This window comes from Centropristis striata, chromosome 15, assembly GCF_030273125.1.
Source record: "Centropristis striata isolate RG_2023a ecotype Rhode Island chromosome 15, C.striata_1.0, whole genome shotgun sequence".
NCBI classification, from domain to species: Eukaryota; Metazoa; Chordata; class Actinopteri; order Perciformes; family Serranidae; genus Centropristis; species Centropristis striata.
The window spans coordinates 13,532,281-13,555,511 of NC_081531.1; the positions used below are offsets into that span (position 1 = coordinate 13,532,281).

The 23,231-nt window shown below is 39.6% G+C and overlaps 2 protein-coding genes and 1 non-coding gene across 4 annotated transcripts; 2 read left to right on the forward strand and 1 right to left on the reverse strand.

Annotated features, from left to right (window-relative positions):
• Positions 1 to 874: 874 nt before the first annotated feature.
• On the forward strand, positions 875 to 5,193 carry LOC131987004 (ras and Rab interactor 1-like). The gene is made up of 7 exons (XM_059352149.1): positions 875 to 982; positions 1,676 to 1,870; positions 2,012 to 2,132; positions 2,572 to 2,644; positions 2,790 to 2,881; positions 3,621 to 3,719; positions 3,831 to 5,193. Exons 2-7 carry the CDS (start codon positions 1,676 to 1,678, stop codon positions 4,904 to 4,906), a joined length of 1,656 nt encoding a protein of 551 aa, XP_059208132.1. The 5' UTR covers positions 875 to 982; the 3' UTR covers positions 4,907 to 5,193.
• Positions 5,194 to 5,609: 416 nt separating this feature from the next.
• Positions 5,610 to 18,725, reverse strand: LOC131987125 (dipeptidyl peptidase 3-like). 2 transcript variants are annotated; one of them, XM_059352283.1, is made up of 19 exons: positions 18,572 to 18,725; positions 16,737 to 16,895; positions 16,432 to 16,576; positions 15,614 to 15,703; positions 15,349 to 15,486; positions 14,507 to 14,581; positions 14,190 to 14,280; positions 13,784 to 13,914; positions 12,662 to 12,792; positions 12,351 to 12,409; positions 11,501 to 11,695; positions 11,291 to 11,403; positions 11,114 to 11,206; positions 10,948 to 11,010; positions 9,983 to 10,107; positions 8,875 to 8,995; positions 8,386 to 8,565; positions 7,199 to 7,361; positions 5,610 to 6,567 (listed from the first exon to the last, which is right to left on the reverse strand). In XM_059352283.1, the coding sequence occupies exons 1-19, from the start codon at positions 18,712 to 18,714 to the stop codon at positions 6,425 to 6,427; spliced, it is 2,358 nt and encodes a 785-aa protein (XP_059208266.1). In that variant the 5' UTR covers positions 18,715 to 18,725; the 3' UTR covers positions 5,610 to 6,424. The 2 variants fall into 2 exon arrangements, with proteins under 2 accessions (XP_059208266.1, XP_059208267.1); XM_059352284.1 differs by lacking the exon at positions 18,572 to 18,725 and adding an exon at positions 18,262 to 18,529.
• On the forward strand, positions 18,599 to 18,680 carry trnas-gcu (transfer RNA serine (anticodon GCU)). Its single transcript has one exon. It is a non-coding gene; the product is annotated as a tRNA-Ser (tRNA).
• Positions 18,726 to 23,231: the final 4,506 nt, after the last annotated feature.

A 23,231-nucleotide genomic window follows, 5' to 3' on the forward strand; every position in this document is an offset into this window, starting at 1 on the left:
ATAATAGACCACAATTGTTTTCTTCAATTTCTTGTTCATTTTAATGCCTGGTACAACTAAAGGTACATTTGTTTGGACAAACATAATGATAACAACAAAATAGCTCATGGTTTTCTGGTCTAATAATTTTTTTCCAATGACTGTATGTACTATGTTATTACAGTGGTGGACAGGTAAGGGTCAGGGGCGAATTTATTCTTTATCTTTAACAGGGCCCGAGCTGCATGTGTTGTGGCTCCAGTATGCAGAAAGTGTTCTAGCATGTAGACCAGGCTATATCACACTGCATTGTGTCTTAATTTTAAGGTCACCGTAGAGGGCACTTACCAAGTTTTCTCTCACTTTTGAGGCATTGTGCAGCTTGTAGCCTACTACCATTTACTAATTAAATGGTAGTAATTACTCATGCACTATACTTAAATACATGTATGCTACTGTATACCTCTACTCTAAAAGAAAAACAACTAACATTTAGCCAAAGTGATACTTAATACTTAATACTTAACTATTGACACTTGCATCAATAATTATAATCCAACAATATTCATTTTTATAAAACGACCTATTGTGCAGACTTAGTAGCCTGCCTTTAATGAAGGTAATATTTACATACAACATACAATTTACAATAATACATTTTGGAATGCTGCTTTTATTTAGGCTAAGTAGATCTCAGATGGACTGCGACTCACTACAGTTAGGCAAGACTACAACAGGCTACCAATCATGACAGACACGTGAGTAGCTGTGGCCCGTGACGTACAGTAGGCCTATCACATGGTTGTTTCCAGGTGAGATCAGGTGGGAGAGGAGGAGGAGGAGCCAAAAAAGAGAGACATCTCCGGCTCTAGGAACACACGTCATGACAGGCCAAGTGGAAGACAAGTTGAGTTTTTATCGTAGCGAAGTTGATGGAAGAATAAGCAGCATGCCTACATAAAGTGGAGCCGGAGGGGATAAAAAAAAGGACTGTTGCAAAAAGGTAGGCCTACAACCACCCTCGTGATCTTAAAAGTAGAATCGCACAGTAGGCATACAAGTTGTGTAATTTTACAACACGGAGAATCTTTGCATCTCAGTGTGAAGAGGAAATGTGCTGGAATGCGCGGTGCAGATCCAGACAGATGTTGACATGTAGGCTGCGGTGAGACTTTAACAGTGGACCACCCTGATATCTTCAAAATAACAGTCTTAAATGTACAATATCATTTTTAATATGTTAGATTAAGATTAAGATTCCCGTATTATTGGGGAAATTTAAACTCTGCATTTAACCCACCCTTTTATACACACCAGTGAACACACCATGCTTACGAGCAGTGGGCAGCACTTTATTGTGTAATTTTACATCGTGGCTTTGAGTGTCTATATTTCAATTATGTTGGTTTCCCTTAGCTTCATATTTCATTTAAGCTCTGTCTGAGCTGCTGAACTTTACCAAGTCTGGACTTGCTGTCCCAATCCAGGCAGATTTACTACGCAGGTGTGTGTGTGTGTGTGTGTGTGTGTGTGTGTGTGTGTGTGTGTGTGTGTGTGTGAAGCCATCCCACCCATCTCTCTGTTGCAAGTGTCAGCCACAGGGAGAGATAATAACCACCTGTAGCATACACTATGGGACTGCATGATCAGTGGCCAACTAATTACCATTGGTGTTCTTCTTGTGGTATGTGTGAAGATGGCACAGGTAGAACCGCTGTATGACTTCCCGGAGCCCACCCAGCCATCAGACCGCAAGGGGCACCAAAGAGGACGGGGCTCTCTGAGGAGCATCAGCGTACTGGACCGTCTCCTGCTCACAGTTCCTGTGTGGCTTCAGCTGTCCATCAACCCTGCCACTGCTCTGCACATACTGCAGAGGGAGCCTCCTGGGGTCAGAGCCACATAGACTTTAAAAAATAAAAATCCCAAGTGCATGACATGTCCACATACACACACAATGTATGCATGTGTATCCTATACATTCACATGTGCACTCAGTAATAATATGGTAATAACTTGTGTTTTCCTGCAGACCTTCCTGGTGCGCAAGTCTCGCACATCCCAGAGAAATGTGCTGTGTGTGCGCTTGACAGATGACAGCGTGCCATCCTTCGTTCAACAGTTTGGCATCAGGGAGGAATCCTCCACCAAGAGTATGACGTTTCTCATAAGCGTTAAAATGTGATTTCTCTGTCTGACCCCTGTACATGTCATGTGCAGTCATACCTGTGTGCTCAATAATTATCAAGATCTTGTCTGATTTCACTTATGTAAAAAAAAAAAAGAGATAATGTAATTGTAATTTGGATACTCAAACAAAACAAAGCTAAACAGACCATTTAAATGTATTACTGTGGGTTTTTTTCCAGACCATTAACCATTATTGTGCTTTTACAGCCTTACCTTTTATAAGGTATCATATAAATTATGAAGTAACTATTCCTGGTTTCTCAATTATAAACCATATGTATGCTTTATATAATGTCAAAAGTACTGATTTGGTCTTTTAACAGTTTTTTTCCAGTAGTTCACAGTATTTATACATGACTACATCTAACTACTGTTCTCCATTTTAATTGTCCTCACCCCCAGCTCTGTCTCTGGAGACTTCAGCCATCAGCTTCCCAGATCTCCCAAGACTAATTTCCTTCTACTGTGTCAGCAGGTGAAGACTTGTCTTCCTCATTCTCATTTCCTTCACCTACTCGCCATTCGTTTTTTTTTTTTAACTTACCTTCACTTCTTCTATAATGTTATCAGTTTCTCCCTTTTTCTCCTACACTATTAATATAATATTATCTGTTTATCAGAGATGTATTACGCTTTCCTCTGGAGCTGCCTGAAGCCATTGCAAGGGCAACATCCCACAAAGAGCTCGAGTCCATCTCACATATGGGAATAGGTTGGTAAACACAACTCTATGATTCCTGACTGCAGATTTTGTAACCTTAAAGACACACCCTGCATACATTATTATTCATTCATTATCCTTAACCGCGTATCCACACTCGGGCCGCGGGGGGCTGGAGCCGATTAGGCGAGAGGCGGGGTACACCCTGGACAGGTCACCAGACTATTGCAGGGCCGACACATAGAGACAGACCATCACACACTCTCATTCACACCTGAAGGGCAATTTAGAGTCACCAATTAAACCTAAGTGCATGTTTTTGGACTGTGGGAGGAAGCCGGAGTACTCCATGCAAACATGCAAACTCCACAAAGAAGAGCCTCTTGCAGTGCTAACCACTTCACCCTGTAGCCCCCTACATTATTATTATTATTATTATTATTATTGTTATTATTATTATTACCTCCCATCTGATGAGTAACAAACAACCTAAAAAACAAAAACACACATACAATTGGTGGGGGGGTTTCTTCCTTTTTTCTATTGAAGGACAATTAAATAGACAAAGAATCTTGTTGGAATTCAGTTTTATTACTGAATTGTATCATAATCAACAGTACATATGCGGTGATTTGACATTAGAATGACACCATTTTTATAAGATGGTTTCAAAGTCATAACAAGGTTGTCTTTGCCTGCAGAAAAATATAGAAATTGCTCAAAATTGCTCAATTAAGTGAAAATCACTATTTCACTATGATGGAAAAAAAACATTTATGTTGTTTTATAGAATTCTGGAACTCCCACCTAAATGTCCGTGGGCCGCGGGAGGCCCCTACTCCTCAGAAGGACAAGGAGAAGAAGCCAGACCCTGTAACCTCAGCCCCACCTGCTGCTGCCTCACAGACAAGCTCTGCTGCTGATTCAGCTCCTCAGCATGACTCCGACAACCAGCTCAAGACAGCACCTAAACCAGTCTCCTCCACCAAACACTCAGGCTCCAATCCCACACTGTTCCATGAGTTTTGTCCCATCATGACACGCAGCCCCAGAGAGCTGGACTGTGGCTCTGGCCAAGGTGCCCTCTGTTTCATCAACCCCCTTTTCCTGCAGAACACTTTGTCCAGACAGGGCAATTTAAAACGCAGCCTCAAGGTTCGGATTTCCACAGAGTCTTCAAGCTTTCTTTCGCCCCCGCTCGCTCCTCCGCCTCCACCACCTCTGGTGCCTAAAACCAAAAGAAAGTGTAAAGCCCAGAAACAAGAACAAGCGCCCGCCCTTCCCAGTAAAGGTCTTTCACGGGGTGAGAAGCAAAGTCAGGACACTGGCGGTGAGGCCCAAGTCCAGCCTCCGACATCAACTCCTCACTTCCTGCCTGAGATGCAGCAGCCGGGCCAAACACAGATGGAGCCAGGCCAAAGTGAAGCTGGAGTCAGAGGGGAGGATGCTACAGAAAATCTTCCAGAAGACTCAGACTACATGCAGCCCCCTCCAATGATCAATTTCTCCAATTTTCATTCACTCTCTCCTTACCTCTCGCCATCTGTTTCTCCCATGGCGCCTCCCCTCTTCCCCAAAGCATCTCCATGCCTCTCCCCTTATGACTCTCCTGGTGCTTCTCCCTCCCTCTCCCCTTATCAGTCCCCATCTCTTTCTCCCAAGGCCCTCTTTTCCCTTTCTCCATATGACTCACCCAGCGGCTCACCCTCTCTTTCACCTTACCAGTCGCCATCTCCTTCTCCTAAGATCCCCTTCCCTCTGTCTCCCTTCACCTCTTCATCCTTCCCTCAGCTGGCGGAGCAGGCCTATCAGACACCTGCTACTCCTTCAAGACCAGATCAGCAAAGATCAGAGAGGGAGGCTGAGGAGGAGGGAGCAGGTGCGGATGAAAATAAGGAGGAAGATGATGAGACGAAAGAGAAAGTGCATGTGAAGAGGGAAGAGGAGGGTCTGGTTTTACAGATGAATGCTGCGTCTCTAAATGACACAGACAGCTGCAGTTCCTTTGAGAGTCTGGAGGGGGCAGCAGAGAGCCCGCCTCACTCACCCCTCACTCACAATGGTACGAGCCTCTAGAGAACAAACATTTTAGACTGGAACTGAATTACATTATCATGAGGCTCTGTAAAGTTATTAAGTAAAGATATGGGTTGTTGTTTTTTTTTTTTTTTTAAGAATAGAACAATTAAATACATTTGATAAAACCACAAACTTTAATGCCAATACTATTTGTGTATTTTGTATATTTTAACTGCAATATTGTAGAAAAATGTTTATTATGCTCTATATACAGTGCTTTTCCAAAGCATAAATGTTTTTGATTGATTTACTTCCTGTGATATCAGTATTTTCTGAAAATTAAATTAAGACATTTCAGACTTGAAATCTTTTTGGATGAGATATCAATTGACCTGGAGTTGCCTAGAGGTACAAATAAAAATTTAGAATCCTTGTTGAATAATACACTTCCAACTGCTGCTTAGTTGGCTACCAAAAAGTGTAGCAATTAAAACATTAAAAAAAAAAAAAAAAACAGAGCAGCAATTATTTGTCATTTGAAAGAAAAATAACCCGTCCTATGATTTTCATCATGAAATATACAGTCCAGAACTTCAGACTTCAATTGAGCATGAGCCATTTTGATAATTTCCTGCCTAAAAACATAAGGTTATAGGTATATAAGGTAATATTTCTAATGTTATGAAAATATATTTAAAGTTAATTTTAGATTGCGGGTAAATTTCCTAAAGAATGGACAGAAAAAAATAGGACTCAGATCTTATCAAACAAATTTTATTTGTGCAGATTCAACACCACATTTCTTACGTACAGTATTCTTCTAGGCCTTTCAGAGCAGTATTTTGTTTTATATTGTCAAGTAATCAGCCGTGAATTACTTTTTCCAAACCTGGCAAAAAAAATCACATTAAGTTTTTTTTATTTTGCCTTGGAGTCAACTTTAAGCTGTCATGTCATGTCAAGTCTAAACCTGTGAAGTCATCACCAACAACAAGGCCCACCAAACAAGCTGAGGATGGGATATTTTTAGCCAAAAGCTGACTGTAAAAATCACTTCATTGACATCATATTGAGCAAAGACAAACATGTCATAATGATCATTTTGTGAAGATTAAAGCCTTATTCTGACCATGCCATTATTGTAGAGTAAAAGTGTTTATACCCAGGAACCATTTATATTGTCAGGCAGCATTGGTTTAATGGACAGTTCTTAATATTGGTTATTAGAAAAACATGCGTCCTAAATGCATCTAACAGAGTCGTGGTGTCGTATCAGAGCATTTACTGGTATTTGATCGTGTTATCAAAGACAGCACCTGACATTGGAGTCATGGCTACAAAAAAACTGTGGCTGGTGTCTTTGGCAGATGTGTTCTATTCTTATGGCTTTGTTGTATTGTATGAACCTTTTAATTTAGTCTCTTCAGAAGTCTCCCCTTAAAGGATATGGATCATTTTGCAGTTTTGTGTGTTCTAACATCCGTTACCAATCAATTTGCTTTAATATACGGTTTAAAGCAATCTGATTATAGTTGGTATCTCTGAAGCCTATGGAGCAGATCATCAGTCTATACATCAACACCAGCAGGGGGCGTCTCTTTTGCACAGCTCCAGAAGGTCGGTCTCCAGCTGCTCCGCGTCATCCTGGAAGCGCTCCGTGAAGGACTGAATCAAACCTGCCACACTGCCTTCATATTCAACCAGCTCCACACTGTCTCCTGGAAACCACACAGAGTCAGATTTAATAAATAACTGAGTGTCTATAATTGAGTCACTGGATGTACAACCGCATTCGGGAATAACACAATAGGCGTGTTTCCATTGAGTACTTTGAGTTCTTTCTGGAAAGTGGCCGAGTATTTTGGCTCCGCCCACTAGTTAGTTCCCTTCGCCCTCTGTTCCCATACAGGTAATTTTGTAGCAGCTAACCAACGGAGTCCGAATGTGACAACAGACTGACGAGCAAGCAGTGTTGCCAACTTAGCGACTGCTATATTTAGCGACTATTCAGACCCCTCTAGCGACTCTTTTTCAAAAAAGCAACTAGCAAAAAAATCTAGCAACTTTTTCTGCTGTAATTGGAGACTCGTTCCTACTCTTGTTAACGAGTAGTGCCGTCCAAAAACACTCACAAGACTAACTTTTATAAGATACCATTGACTGGCACAGTCACTCGAAAGCTGTTAGAAAAGAATTTAAAAAAATAGATTTCTATTATAAAAGTGACACAAGAACCTCAGTTTTGTCAGTGATGCACTAAAATTAAATAGCATCAGAAAAACAGATGTGTGTTTGTATGTGTATCTGTGTTATCGAACCCCCACAGCAGCTACAGATGCAGGTGCATACCATTGACTTTGGTGTTGGCCTGGACAAACATCTTACGAGCTTCCTTCCTCAGCAGGACCGTCTCCCGGAGACGCAAGAAGTTGTGAGCACCGCTGTCGCTGACAGTGGAGTAGCCGTCATAGAGAGCCCTGCCTCCTTCCACATCTGCTGTTGCCTTCAAGACCTGCAAAACGGTGGACAAAGGTTAGCAACATGTTGGGTGTCGAGGTGGGGGAACTAAATAGTTATCATACAGGGAGATGATTACTGATACTATTCATTCAAACACAGGTGTCCTTTATGTCATGTTAGTATGAAAATAGAATTTTTTTATTTTTTTTGAAGGTGCTGGAACAAGTTGTTGGAAGTCATGTGGTTCTTTGGAATTGCTCGAAACTTGCATCTTATTGACATGAAATCCACAACTGTCTGGAAACTGTATTTCGTATTGTTATTCTATTTGGTGCTCTGACTGTGTACTTAGGCAATATAGTGCCAGATATCCAGTCTATAGCAGACAAATACTTAAAAAGAATATTGCTTGTTGGAGGGAAAAAAGCCCTACTAGGAAGTGGTTACAACCAGATGCCCCAACTTTGGAAGATTGGTTGAAAATTGTACACAAAACTTACATCATGGAGAAACTAACATTCGCTATAAAAATGCAATTAGGGAAATTTGAAGGATTGTGATCAAAATGGATCCAGTACATTAAACCAAGGAGACCAGGTTTGCATTAGTTAGCATGCCAACTAAGTAAACTGCTGAAGAGACTATCGGTTTTTTTTTTAAAGATCTACTCATATCACAGTCAGTGTGACATCTTTTGTTCAGCTGTTTATAGTTTGATTAAGATTAAAGTAAAAATAAAAATGGAAAGCAACTTAGTACATCTGTTGGACTGGTGTTTGAATCAAAATGTATTTACTGTATATTGCCCGACTAAAATTCTATGTACCAAATTGTATTTTCAACTCCTGGACTTTGTATGACTTTCCTGATAAATAAATTCCTAATAATTTAGATCTGCTACTAACAATTATTGTCATTAGCCATACATTTGCTGATTATTTCTATGATTCAATTCATTGTTTGGTCTGCAAAACATAAAAAAAAAAAAATCTGTAAGAAAAAATGTCCATCCATACATGGCATATCTTAATTCCTTGTTTTGTCCAAGCAAGATCCAAAACCTGATTTACACATACCTGCAATTTACGGAGGAACCTGTGGATGGCGTTATGGCCCACAGTGTGGATCTTGCTTCTGTCCAGGGTGATTCGGGCGTCAGGCTTGCCGTCTGGTCCTGTCACTTCCTCCAGGCCCACCAGGCCCTCCCCGGCCTCCAGCAGGACACGCAGGATAACGAAACGAGCCTGCATGTGAGCCTTTAGACAACAAACATACATACATATATGTTACATAAATTGTTCATAAGAGTGTCACGGGACATATACAGAGACAGATTTTAAGACTACACAGACAGAAAAAACTGAGACGGTCCAGTCCAAAGAAACACATGTTTAATGGTCTCTATGTTGACTTGTCAAAAGTATGAATCTCCAAAATTCTACATATATGAAAGAATGCATTTATAAAGTTGTGCTTCATTGTTACAGGTTGCAAACAAGTCCAAGTAAAGAGTGAGAGAGAAAGCATGTTATGGAGAAAAGCAACCCGATGTGCCGACACATTACCTGTCTCCAGCTCTTGCTCTCAGGTGTGTAGAACTCCAGACCCAACAGTCCAGCTCTGACCATGCTGAGCCAGTTAACGTACACCACATCATCTGCATCCTGGCCATCGTGGCCAAAAATACTGGAATACACACACAGACACAGATAAAGGCAATGGTTAACATGTTTGCCTCACTCACAACCATCAGCCACAAATCACCTGGACTTAACCAGAAATAATAACAACTCCAATTACTGTCAAACAGCCTAAATAGCAGTATGATATTAGTTATTTTCCCCTTTAACCCATTGAAGCCTGGAAAGCTGATACGTCGTTTTGTAGTATTTGTATAAGCTCTCAAATACTTTTTGAATTTCATTTCTATCTGCTACCGAGGCTGAAAAATCTATTATTTAGTAGAAGCGTTGACACTTCTGTTGAATTTCCAGAAAAACTTCAGGTTTTAGGGGGTTATTTTAAAATCGCCCAGAGGTTTTACAGGCATTTTAGGCGTCAATGGGTTAATTCCTGATAATGGACACCTCATCAAGCAGTATCAGAAAGTTCAGAGGGGCAGTGCACTTCCTGCAGCTAGGGTGTTACAGTCTTCTTGCTGTGGAATTTGGAGGATGAGGCATTAAAGGAATACACTAAGTGTTGGAAATAATTACAATAAAAAACAGAGGCTATGTTGCTATGGTTATAGATAAAGACTGATACTACTAGAGCACAGTACACAAATTTAGAATATTGAACAGACAGATTCACTGGCGCCTCCTCCATAGATGTTGGAGCGATGTGTAAAACGTAAATAAATAAAAAAAATGCATCAAATTTAGCATTCCGGGTGTTTATATTTCCAAAAAACAAAACTCACGTTTCAGTTTGAACATAAAATATATTTTATGTTTAGTTTTTAATTGAACATGCTTAAAAAGTATTAGCTTATTATTGCACTCTGTGTTATTTATGACCCAGATGTTCCTGGAAGCGGGGATGCAGTAGGAGTCCATTGTCAGGAATTTCAGCAGCCAATCGGATTTGAGTATTCACCCAGGCCATAGTTAAAACAAAAAGTTTAATATGTCAACTTCACAGAGATACAGAATGAGAATGAGAACATGATACCTGAGCACTTGCTTGTTGAGACACAGATAGAGTCCGACACACTCAGCGCGGCATTCCTCATAAGAAGAAGCAATCGTGGAGAACTTGCTGTCCCACGTCTCGCTGCCTCGATACCAACTGGACACCTAAAAAATAAACTCACACCTTCAGTTACCTTGCCTCTTTTACAGAAGCCCTGAAAGGCAGGGTTAAACTACATGCAGTGTAGTGAAGTTGAATTGCGCTTATAGGCTATAACGTTAGCAGTCACGTTGACCTGGCGCGGACATGCACAATATGCTTATTATGTCCACATAGTCAACCTCAGCTCCTGTCACAAATCGAAGACATGTTGACAGTGTCGCAGAAACACACATCTGACTTGACAATAAACGTTACAATATAGCCTATAAGTGCAATTCAACTTCACTACACTGCATGTTGTGAAGTGAGCCACTCACAGCCAGTTCCAAGCTCCGTTTTACATGCACGGACATACAATAGGCACTGTTTATCTCATTCTTGCATCCAGCTGCATCATGTACACATTAGGAAGGTTTACCCTGCCTGCAGACACCATGATCACATTCACCCATCTGACGGAAATATTAAGTAGCCATTTGCAACACACAGTCTCTTCACAATATGGTTCCATCAGACCTTAAATCTACACTGTTTGACCCAAGTTGGCATCTATGCACAGTCCCATTATGTTTTACAGACATTTGTAGTTAACTGATGCGGTAAAACATTTTGTTTATACTGCAATTTGCTGAACTATCACTTCCCTTTGTGACTTCCCTCAAAACAGCCTAATTAAGCCTAAAAGTTTTTCCGGCCAAAACCTAAGTTTATCTTGTACGTACGAGGCCAACAATGTCCGAAAAAATGAATAAAATCCACCTTGACTTTCAGGGCTTCTGTGCTCTTTTTGCTAAATGAAAAAAATAAAAATAAAAAAAGGTTTTCCACCCAAACAAACTTACTGGTTCTCCTGTCTCTGGGTTGGTCACTTTACTCTTGTCAAAGTTGAATTCGCCCTTGTCATCCTGTAGGACAGGACGGAGCAAAAGAAACCCAAATCGAATATATTAGCAAATATTAGCAAATGAAACACTATTTAACGGTCAGAAATCAATATATGTAACAGACCTGGACCAACAGCTTGCCGCTTCCATGACCCAACAGCTCGTGAAGTCCAACCTGCACCTCGAATGACGGACCCTTCCACTTGATGAACAAATCCTGGAGTAAACACACACAAGAATTAGTGTGTGAGAGCGATAAGAGAGCCTGTGTGTAAGAGAATCAGGAAGCTGTGGAAGGTACCTTGTCCTCCTCCTCCAGGAAGGTGAGCTTTTCTTTTTGTGTAGCATAGGCTACAGCCAGCACGTTGCCTAGTGACACGTTTTTAAAGCCCTCCGACTGTCTGATGTCATCATCTGCACACAAAAACACAAATATGTAAATACAAATACACAACTGAATCGTGCTAATTGACACAGAGTGCAGGTAGAAGCTGTAGCTCAGTGTACATACAGTTGGGGATGTTGATGCCAGCTGGTATTCCGCTGCCGGCGAAGGTGAGAACATCCAGCGAGGTGAAGTCCGGTTTGAGAAAAGTGTCCTTCTCGAATTCCCTCGGCCACGGCAGCTCGGGGAGTAAGACCTCCGCTGAGTTCACCAGTTTGGCAAAACGCTCGCTCATTGCCTTGTTGACAATCGCAATGAAACCTAGAGGTGACATCACAAAGCCAAAGTAAATTGATTAAACAGACCTGGGGACATGCATTATTAAAATTAACTATAGAGAAAAAGCTTCTCACTGATGGTCTCAATTGGCTTAAGTGTGTCATACAGGTCAAGTCAAACAGCCCCAACCAAGTATTGAGTCATAAAGATGGACATACTTTTCAGAAGCCAACATTTCCATATTAAACATACTTTTTAAAATTGGTCTTTTCTAATATTCAATTTTTTTGAGACACTGAATTTTAGGTCTTCATTAAATGTAAGCCATAATCATTATAATTAGAAGAAAATAAATACATTAAGACATGAAATGTTTCATTCTGTGTGTAATGGATCAATATGATGTGTTATTTCCACTTTTTGAATTTAATTACTGACATAAATAAACTTTTCTATGATATTCTAATTTATTGAGATGCACCTGTATGGAGGTATCAGTATTAAATTGAAACTGTTTTATAACCAGATAAAAACTCCTTGTAGTCACTTTAAGTGTTTCAAAGTAGCTCAATCATAATATAAATTTCCCACAAATACTCTTCAGCTCTATATGACAGCAATCAAACTTGGACAGGCCCATGATCACAGCTTCCATGCCAAAATATATATAATTGTTCTTGATCACCATGCTAGTTACCTTCAAACTCTCCTCTGGAGCCAAATGGGTCCCTGTAGCTCTCTATGAATCCTATGTAACTGAGAGAAGAAGACAGAGTTATGACGAGTGAAGAGCAGAGAGAGAAAGGTTTCCAAGATTATTAACTGAGGGGGAGGAGGCCTGCATTATAGCTGCACAGTTTAAGGAAATAATCACTTAATTTGGACCAAAGAAAGCACAGCAACAGATCTGTTATGTCTTTTATAAATCAGATATAATTTAAGGTAAGCATGATTTGATATCACAAAAAGATCATGTTGATTTGATAAACCGAGGTTCAGCGGACTCACCTCTCAACAATTGGTCCCTTATCTTTGATCCAGTAGCGCGAGCCCTCTTTATGGGCTTCGACCGAGCCAAAGGTGAAGCTCTTACTGTACTCTTCAAGCATCTTTTTCTGGTTCTCATTGGCAGCGTAGGCCTGTAAGAATTACAAGAGAATTACAAAAGTGGAACTATGGCAGTTAGATTTTTTTTTAGGTTAATCAACTCATTTCACTCCTTTTTGACTTCCTAAATATATTTATCTGCACACAATTACCGCTTCTTTAATAGTAATCTCATAATACTGTGCAATATGTACATTTAAATTTGGTGCAAGAATATTCACTATATCTTTTTTATATCCATCCACATATGTGTGTGTATATATAGTCATGGAAAAAATGATTTGACCACCCTTGTTTTCTACAGTTTCTTGTTTATTTTAATGCCACTTACAACTAAAGGTACATTTGTTTGGACAAATATAATGATATCAACAAAAATAGCTCATAAGAGTTTAATTTAAGAGCTGATATCTAGACATTTTCCATGGTTTTCTTGGTAACGATTTTGGTTATTATCAAGAAAACCATGGAAAATGGCTAGATATCATCTCTTAAATAAAACTCTTATGAGCTAATTTTGTTGTTATCATTAAATTTGTCCAAATAAATGTACCTTTAGTTGTACCAGGCATTAAAATGAACAATAAATTGAAGAAAACAAGGGTGGTCTAAGATTTTTTTCCATGACTGTATATATTGTTTGTTTGTTTATTGTTGATATTGTTCTATACTTTTATATTCCCCCCCTTGATCATTTTATATTTATGTTTTTTTACACTACCTTTTTTTTTTATATTGATCCTTCTTCCTGCTATACACTTTATGCTGTGCAATAAAAGTTTATCTTATCTTACTTATCATTTTGCTTAAAACACACACTTTTCATTTTAAGATGCAACTTTAGCACTTTGATCCCGTTTCTTTTACTATTAATTTTATATATTTCAGAAAAATTAACAAATTCATACTGTTCCATCAACTTCACATTTGGGTAAATTTGTTCCTGTTGTGGCTTCAGCTTAACAGCTTAAACAACACAGACTGAACATTGGCTTTATTCTGCACCACATCAGTCGCTCTCACCTGTGCTTGCTGGAGGTAATAAGAGACTTTCTCCATGAGAGGAGCGTAGTCGCCCCTCTTCACAGTGAACTCTTTGTCTTCAAAGTTGAAGCAGCCGCAGCACGAGTCGCACTCCCCCTCCACTGCGCAGTCTGTGAAGCAGCAGTGTACATTACATTACTTTAACTCACTTTGTAGCATCATTAACAACTTTAGTCACAGAAAAAATAAACCTCTCCACATCAGTTTGTTGATAATTGTAATGCATTTCAGTTCACAAGCTAGAATATGTCCAGCATAACATGTGGAGTCTACATGAGCATGTGATATGAATTACAGTATGTGTGCCAAATCTGTCACAAGTGCAATATGGTTGCTGAATGTGATAAATCGTACTCTGGCTCTCATGTATGACGGTTGTTCTGACCTTTCTGCACAGCTGACGCCAGGCGCACCTCATAGCAGGCTTTACCTCCATTGTCCCTCTTAAACAGACGGGTGTTGTAAGCTGACAGTTTCTAGAGATAAAGAGACAAAACACAAGTAAGAATAGGTCAAATCTGACTGAAAGATATGTGGAAGTGGAAGAAAAGCCACAGGAACAGGATGAACCGTCGATATGGAGGGCAGAGGTGAAAGATTAAGAAAAACAAATTATGTGTCAGAATGGAGTTCAGATAAAAGAAAGTATGGGTTATTACAAGAGATAAAGGGAACGACAGTGGAAATGAGAATATTACGTACTTTCGAGTCGAGAAACTTCTGAGCCAGCTCAGCGTCCTCAAGATCGCAGTTTCCTGAGAAATAGGTGGTAATTCCCTGAAGAAAAGAAAAGCAAAATACTCATTGAGCCACACATCTTCTCAGTGCTGGGTGCCCTGTACAACACACTGGAAGTTTTGAGTTTATTGGCTTTCTAAAAAGGCAAACAGCAGACCATTTGTCTTGCTCCAAGCTATTTGAGTATTCAATTTCAAAACAAAGCCCTCCTAACATTCATCAAATATCTCCAGTCCTAACAACAAGAATGATATTTCATTAAATATTATCCTAATCAAGTGGCCGTAGGCTGCACTATTATGTTTTTCACCAGTTCTTTCCGTTTTGATCGATCTTCTGCAGTTCTTGTTGCATTATATGTTGTCATATTCGTCCAACTTTCAATATTCAAGAGCCAGTTCTTTCTAGGTCTTCCTCGTTTTCCAGGTACTCTGCCTAATATAGTATGAGCCAAGCTCAATTCATTGCCATGACGAGTGACGTGTCCAAACTATCTCAGTTTTCTTTGTTTGATGGTGGAGAGTAAAGTTTCCACTTTTCTGTACAATTTCACCTTTAACACTTTCATTAGTTCGATGTGCTGCGTATGATATTAGCAAGATCTTTCTAAAGCACTTCCTTTCAAATGCATTCACTTGTCTTTCAGTATCTGCCTCCAATATCCATGATTCACAACCATATGTCACAGTTGATATCAGCTAGTTGGAGCAGCTTACCCTAATAGTGTAGACATATTAACAGTAGACGTATAATGCTTTATGGTCGAAGCTGGCCTGAACTCTTCATTAAATGACACAAGAGCCCACCTTGTTCCCCAGGCCCAGCTGTTTCTGTCTGTCTTCCAGGGAGTAGAGGAGACAGGAGCAGCTGTCCCACAGAGCCTGCATCTCAGTGGGCTGCTCCTGAAATGCCTGGCTGGCCTTCACCAGAGCTTCCAGCTTCTCCTAAGTGGATACACCATAGAACGATTAAAGTATTTCAAAGCACATTTAACACTGTCAAAATTCCTCAGACCATATTATTTTAGTTGTATCGGTGACATTAGATTGTACAGTTGTTCATTTTATTTACCTTGGGTAGATTCGGGATGAACTTGGTGTCTCCAAAAGACTTGTAGTTTCCCATGTTGGCATACAGACCAGCTGCATACACCAAGAATGCCTGAATATTGAACACAAATAAATATAGTGTAAAAATAAGGGAAGCTTTGTACCACTTTTTCATACCCGATATCACAACTTTGAGTTATCTGTCGATACCAATCCAATACCATCTTTCATCATTCTTTTTTATATGTAGCCCACAATATGACTTCTGCTTCTTCATCTTTATCCCACACACATACCTTTTGGCAGCATTTTTGATTAGTCAGCAGCATTTGAACATTCAAAATGAAATTTGAGGTGCAACTTTGTGCAAATGTTTAAGTCGGAGGGTAACAGAGGAATTATATTTCTAAACATCTAGACTACTACACCTGATATCAAGTTGCATGCATTGAGAAAAAATGTAAACAGTGATTAATCTAACCTCTGGGATTTAACTGTATGTAAACATCTATAAAAACAAAAAAATAGAAACATAATATGAAAAATTGCAATTTAAACTAAAATATTTGGTTTAGGTTTTCCTCCACATTCTGCTTAAAAAATGTAGCATTTCTGCCTTATCTGCATGTTGTTCAAAGTTTATATACAGTATTCAATCCAGTGATTTTGGCCAGTATTGGGCTGATATGATAGTGTTGGATATAGAGTTTTGGATTGGGGCATCCCTAAAAAAATAATTTTTATATCCTGTGTGAAGCATTATGAACATTTGCATTTTTATGAGTGGAAGGGTGTGTTAAGACAGCACAAGAAACAGCCATGGACACAAAGACTTCATACCTGGTATTCCTCGGAGCTGAGTCCAGTTGCTGTGGCGACCTGTTCCAGCTGTGCAGGCGTCTGCTTCTTAAAGATTCTCTGCAGCAAGACAAAGATATCTGCCGACTCTGGAGATGTCTGCAGCAGCACTACCAGACCACCATACCTGAGACAGCAAATGTTTTTTTTATGGTCAACAGGGTTTCAGTTCCTCAGTAAACTTAAGTCTTACGTTTCTTATATTTAAAACAGATGATAAATATCTTATTTCTTGATTTCAACCGAGCTTGACTTGACCTTTCTACATCCTGAGATCAGTAACTTACCAAGCGGCGCGTGACAGGTAGTGAGAATACATTTTCTCCTGGGGTGAAAGCAAACGGAAGGCCTCGCCACAGTCAAGTGAAGAGACGCCAATCTCATTTGGGAGGTAGTACTGGGAGTCCACCATCTTTAGTCTGACGTTTAACACTGACGATGAAGAACTGAGTTAGGAGAGGGGAAGGGAAGTGGGGAAAGAGGGAGACGAGGTGAGAGAGATGAGGTAAGGAAAAGGAAGCAAAAAAAGTGTGTATGGGTCATGAGAAAGAAAGTAGGTGGACAGAAATGCAAGAGAAAGAGATTTTAGTTAGAACTGACAGCATTGGCCTTTTTTTTTTCTTACATAACCATGAGCTCTAGGAAATGTTTGCACACCTGTCAGATCAAGTTAAGCAGGTTGTAACACTGTAATGCAAATGCACATTTATTACAGTTGTACTGATGTACTGACAAGACAGTAATAGTTTTCTTGACCTTGATTTTAGCATTATAAAACCAGCCACTTGGTTTAATGAAAAATATATTAAAGAACACTGTACTACCATTGTTTATTTTATGAAATTTGAATGGAAATTACCGTACAACAGAAACTAGGAGAAGCCTTTAAATTGCTTGCCCAAAACCAAAAGCTATTCAATTTAATAACACAGAAAAGCACCAAAAGTAATACAAATATTCACAGTAATACTGATTCAATACTGCCGTTTCATATACAGTCAGTTATTAGATCACCCTTGTTTTCTTCAGTCTATTGAGATAAGAGTTTAATTTAAAGGCTGATATCTAGCCATTTTCCATGGTTTTCTTGAAAATGTTTTTGGTTATTATGAAGAAAACCATGGAAAATGGCTAGATATCAGCTCTTAGACTAAACTCTTATGTGCCATTTTTGTTGTTATCATTAAATTAGTCCAAATAAATGTACCTTTAGTTGTACCAGGCATTAAAATGAACAAGATATTGAAGAAACAGGGGGGTCTAATATTTATTTCCATGACTGTATTTGGGTCTTTTTAGAGATAGTTGGGAGCGAGTGCCAGATTAGAAAGATTAGAGCTATCCAAAATAATTTAAGTCCCTGATACAAACAGCAGGTCTGAACCTTGATCTCTTTTAACTGACCATGGCAGCGATTCAAGAGGACACAGTCACTTATAGATAACGTAGTGGAGCTTGGTTTCTTTTTCACTTTCAATGAACGAAAAGGAAACAAATCAAGAAAGAGAAGCTCCTATAACTTATGCCGAAAGCAACACGTTTTCACGCCTCTTTAAGATTGGCAGCCTACTAACAGCTGGGCAACACTTAAATTACACATTTTAGTAAATAGTGCAAAACCGTTAGTGTCCAGGATGGTTCACACCGCTAACTCAACATTAGCTCCTAGCGTGCTTGCTAAACCGGCTGGAGCATTTAAAAACGCTGCGACGTTTCTGAGCAAAAACACGCGTGGTGAATATTATGCGACTCATTTCTAAGGATGATGGCTACTATTCAACAAAATCGAGAGGTATAAGAGTGGATACTAACTCAACAGCTTGTGTCCTTATTTTCCTCAATAGCTCCGGCGAACGTCAAATTGCAGTCTCACTGTCTCATGCTGTATACTTCCTGTATTCATTCAACGTAACACCCGCCCTTCAACCAATCACAGGTTGTATATTGTAGTTGATGGGGAAACGAACCAATTACGAAGTAGCTACGCCGGACTTTAGTCGTAATTTTCTGATCAAGGGTAAACGTGAAAAACACATTTCTGAAGGTCTAAGCACACACGACTATAACGAACAAAAGTACGAACAAAAATATGTAACAAGCTATTTTAAGCGTAAATAATTACCGACACTGTGAGAAGTAAACGCCACAGGACGAGGTGGCCGAGTGGTTAAGGCGATGGACTGCTAATCCATTGTGCTCTGCACGCGTGGGTTCGAATCCCATCCTCGTCGGATTCCTTTTCCACAGGCCCAGACATCTCAGCATCAAACGGTCCCGGTACACAGTGTACATCGGTAATACGCATATAGGAAGAATGGACACACAACCGGAACTCGTGACAAGGGGACACTGTGGGAGATTTTGTGTGCCGGCATATGGCAACTTTTGAGCTGTTTGCCTCCTCCCACTCATCCTCCTCCCCCTCCCCTCCCCCTTTAACTTTTTGTTTTTAAACATATGGAGCCATAGAATCCTAGCCACACAGTTTGATTCAGTTAACATTACAGGTAAATTGAGGATATCGTGTTGAAAAAGATCATTACGCTTTGTAATTACGTGTGAATTCAGTAAACACAAGCAAATTGATAATAAATGCATCTGAGCAAGTCTGATAAACGGGCGCAGTAATGTGCTGCTCACTGCTCCTTGCATGGTGTGTTCACTTGTGTGTAAAAAAGGATGGGTTAAATGCAGAGGTTGAATTTCCCCATTGTGGGATTAATAAAGTAATCTTCTCGCTTCTTCTTCTTAAACAGTCAGTGAAGCGACAGCGCCCCCTACTGGACGACTGCAACTAAATCAGCATCTCACCCAAACACCACTTTTTGAAATAAGTTACACTTGTACAATTTTAAAATTTTACTTCACCCGAATTAAAATACTAGATTTATTTATTGACGAAGCTTGAAGCTTCTGACTAAAGAATTTCCCTCCAGAAATCTGTCTGATTCTGATGAAACTATAAGTCTCCCTTCTAACAAGTTTTGAAGGTTTATTTACACCATCAATTCTGACAGTTTAAAGTTTAGTACACCCCAATACTAAAAAGTTGGAAGGGTGATTACATCAAAATACAAAATACTTTTTTCATGCTTGTACGAAAACGTAGGCCCATATATGTTTGGGCAATGATGCAATGATGTATGTCATCAACATCACTGCTTTAATTATTTATGTTTAATTTAGAGCACATGCTAAAATTATTCGTCATCGAAACAAATGTGCGGGTCAAACTGTTCATTGCTAACAAGCTAAACATTGCCTACTAGTTTAACCCATATCTGACATGCCTTTCAGATTTTCATGCTAAAGACAGTCATATCATTTTAAACATATCTCAGTAAAACATAAATTTCACTGTCTACTTCATGTCAACAAAATAATTTGATGACATTAAACAAATAATGTGATTCACATTCAATAGTTTCAATAGTTTGTAATGCTTCCAATGAAATGGGTGGCGCTGTCGCAAAATACAAAGGGGGTTCGAACTGCGGGTCTGAATCTGAAGTCTCCGGGTCTGCAGTCACACAGAAGAGCTTTTTACAGTGTGCCAGCGGCGGCTGGCCATAGAGGGCGCTGCTGCTCCACTCCTAACATCCAGACCAGATTATTAAAATTATTAAAAGACTTTAAGAAAACAACAATTTTAAAACATATAATATAATATAATATAATATATTATTCTAAATGAGCAATATAATATAGTCAGTGAGTAAAGTTGCTATAAATAGATTAAAAAATGTTTTAGGTTGTTGCATTTATCTGAATGCTGCAGTTACACACCACCCACCACTGGGTGGCAGCAGACACCGACTGGTTCCGGATACATCTGACATTTAGTTTACAATTATTTTTTGAGTAATGAGTTAGAGGAGCTAATTGCGTGTTTAGCTAGCAAGAATGGTGACAGAAAATGAATTAGAGTCAGTAAAAAAACAAGTCTCTGAGAGAAGAACATTACAAGAGAAACTCAAAGCTAGGGCTTGACATCATCATTCAGACACTCAGAGGACGTTTATCTCAGGGGTCCAGGTGTTCTTCAGAGGCTAGCTACACAGGTGAGATAGAAGCTTTTCTTCGTTTTTAATTATAGTAGTGCTGTATTGTGCAAAAAGTGGTAAGACCTTAAAGTAGGCCATAAAAATAATAGTGTAGTTTTATAGTGGTGCTATGTTAATTAGCATTGTCCCTACCAAATAAAAACCTACATTGATAAAAAATATATATTTTTTAAACATTATACTATTATTATTAGGGCCTCGGGGCAATCGCACCGAGCACTGGTCCCATACAGCAATAGCTGTAGAGACTACTGTTATACTGTGGATTTCTTCTTATTCCTCTTCCGGACGCAATTTCGTCCCACTACTAGTCCTGCAACTCTTCGAGTTGCAGGACTAGTACTAGGACTAGGACCTGCAACTCGAAGAGTTGCAGGACAAATTATATATCAAAACGTGCGGTTTGATCGGGATCGGTGTGCTATTACTTTTCTCTACGGAATATGAATTTTTCGCGACGTAAGTCGCGAAAAACTGCCCAAAATTTTGCATTGAAATGAATGGGACGGCCGAAAGAAAATGAGCAAAAAAGAACATTAATTGAAGATTTTCAGACGTCTACTTCTCCGGCATAATTTCACCTAGAGACTCCATTTAAACTTTAAACAGTAGACACAAGTCTTGTGTATTGGTGTATTACTTTGCATTTCGATAGGTCATATAGTTTTTTATCAATCCCTGTTCAATGACCAAGATCATTTTTGGAGAAATTCTGAGATTATAATGGGTGTGTATTGCACGGAATGTTCGTGTCAGAGTGTGTGATGTCATCGCTCAGAGTGTAGAGGGAGAGGTAAAACTGTCAAAAAATAAATTTGAAAACTGCACTCCAGGCCGCAAATTCCACTCTACAGAAATAATTTATACATAGAAATGTAGGAAAATTTGTCTTCTCCCTCACAATCCTCTGGTAAAGCTGTCAGAGTTATAATTTGGGCGTACGACGCAAAGATGCGCCACCAAAACCACCAACAGCCTCATTGGGTCCCATATTAAAAACGCAGAAAGATTTCGGAAAAAGTTAGATTTAACTGTTTTTTTAGATCGCTCTAACAAAGCTATTTTTTCATTTTTCTTTAAAAAAAAACATATGTAGAGGTTCAGGAAGAACTCAGGACGCTCAAAGTGAAGTCGGATCAATGATAGGTATTATGGTTTTGCCCAAAATGCTTTCTGTTCGAGGCCAGAAATTTCACTCTGCCCACCTCTGGCTGCTTTCACTCTGCCAGAAGATTCCACAGCTGTTAATTCCGTTGATTGCTCTGCTCTGATTGGTCGACCCCACGCTTTGATGTTTTGATGTGATTACAGTTACAGATACACGCACGCACACACACACACACACTGGTCATTTAATGTAATAACAGTTAAAGATACACGCACGCACACACACACTGGTCATTTAATGTAGTAACAGTTAAAGATACACGCACGCACACACACACACTGGTCATTTAATGTAATAACAGTTAAAGATACACGCACGCACACACACACTGGTCATTTAATGTAATAACAGTTAAAGATACACGCACGCACACACACACTGGTCATTTAATGTAGTAACAGTTAAAGATACACGCACGCACACACACACACAGGTCATTTAATGTAATATCAGTTAAAGATACACGCACGCACACACACACACTGGTCATTTAATGTAATAACAGTTAAAGATACACGCACGCACACACACACTGATCATTTAATGTAATAACAGTTAAAGATACACGCACAGGAATAGTATCATAAAATTACTAGTATTAATTGTTTGAAATCTCTGAAGAACCTCATCATAGTGTACACACACCGGCAGTAGCCCCCGTGGCCCTTTCAAAATTTCCCCCAGAGGAAATTTTCTAGTTATTATTATTATTATTATTATTATTATTATTATACACTACATAGACTCTGGAATTGGAGTAGGATCCAAGCAGCCCGAGTAGGTCGGAAATACGTGGAAAACGTCAAAGTCAAACGTCTTGTGCGAATCGACCTTGTGCCAAAAAAAGATTTGCATTTGGCGGTGTTGAAGTATTTCGGGTTTAAGCCAGACGATGGCAAACAGTGTGAGGTGCATTGTAAAATGTGTTTTGCCCTCGTTGCGGCGCCGCAAGGCAACACCACAAATCTCTACAATCACCTTAAACTTCACCACAAAGTACAGCATGATGAAGCCGTACAAGGCAAGAAACGAACACAGACGTCAATAACCGGAACCATGTACAATGCAACGTCATACCCACCAAACTCCAGTAGACATAAGGAGATCACAGCAGCTATCACATATCACCTAGCCAAAGATATGGACCCAATAAACACTGTACAACATGAGGGATTTCAGAAGATGATAAGCACTGGACACTGGTACTGGTACTCAATGCCGTCCCGCAACTACTTTTCAAACGTTGCGCTCCCCGACATGTACAATAAGCAGCGGGCAGTGGTCGAGGCAGAATTGGGGGAAATCGATCATTTTCCGCTACTTCTGATTTATGGTCCAATCCGGCCATGGAGCCGTATTTGAGCCTGACGGTTCATTTTATAGCGCCTGATTTCACTATCAAAAGCCGGTGCTTACAGACAGCTTTTTTCCCTGAAGACCATGCAGGTGGAGCCCTGGCACAGGGATTACAGGATCCCTCTCATCTTGGAGTCTGAAGGAGAATAAACTGACCTGCATCACAACTGACAACGGACAAAACATCTCCATCT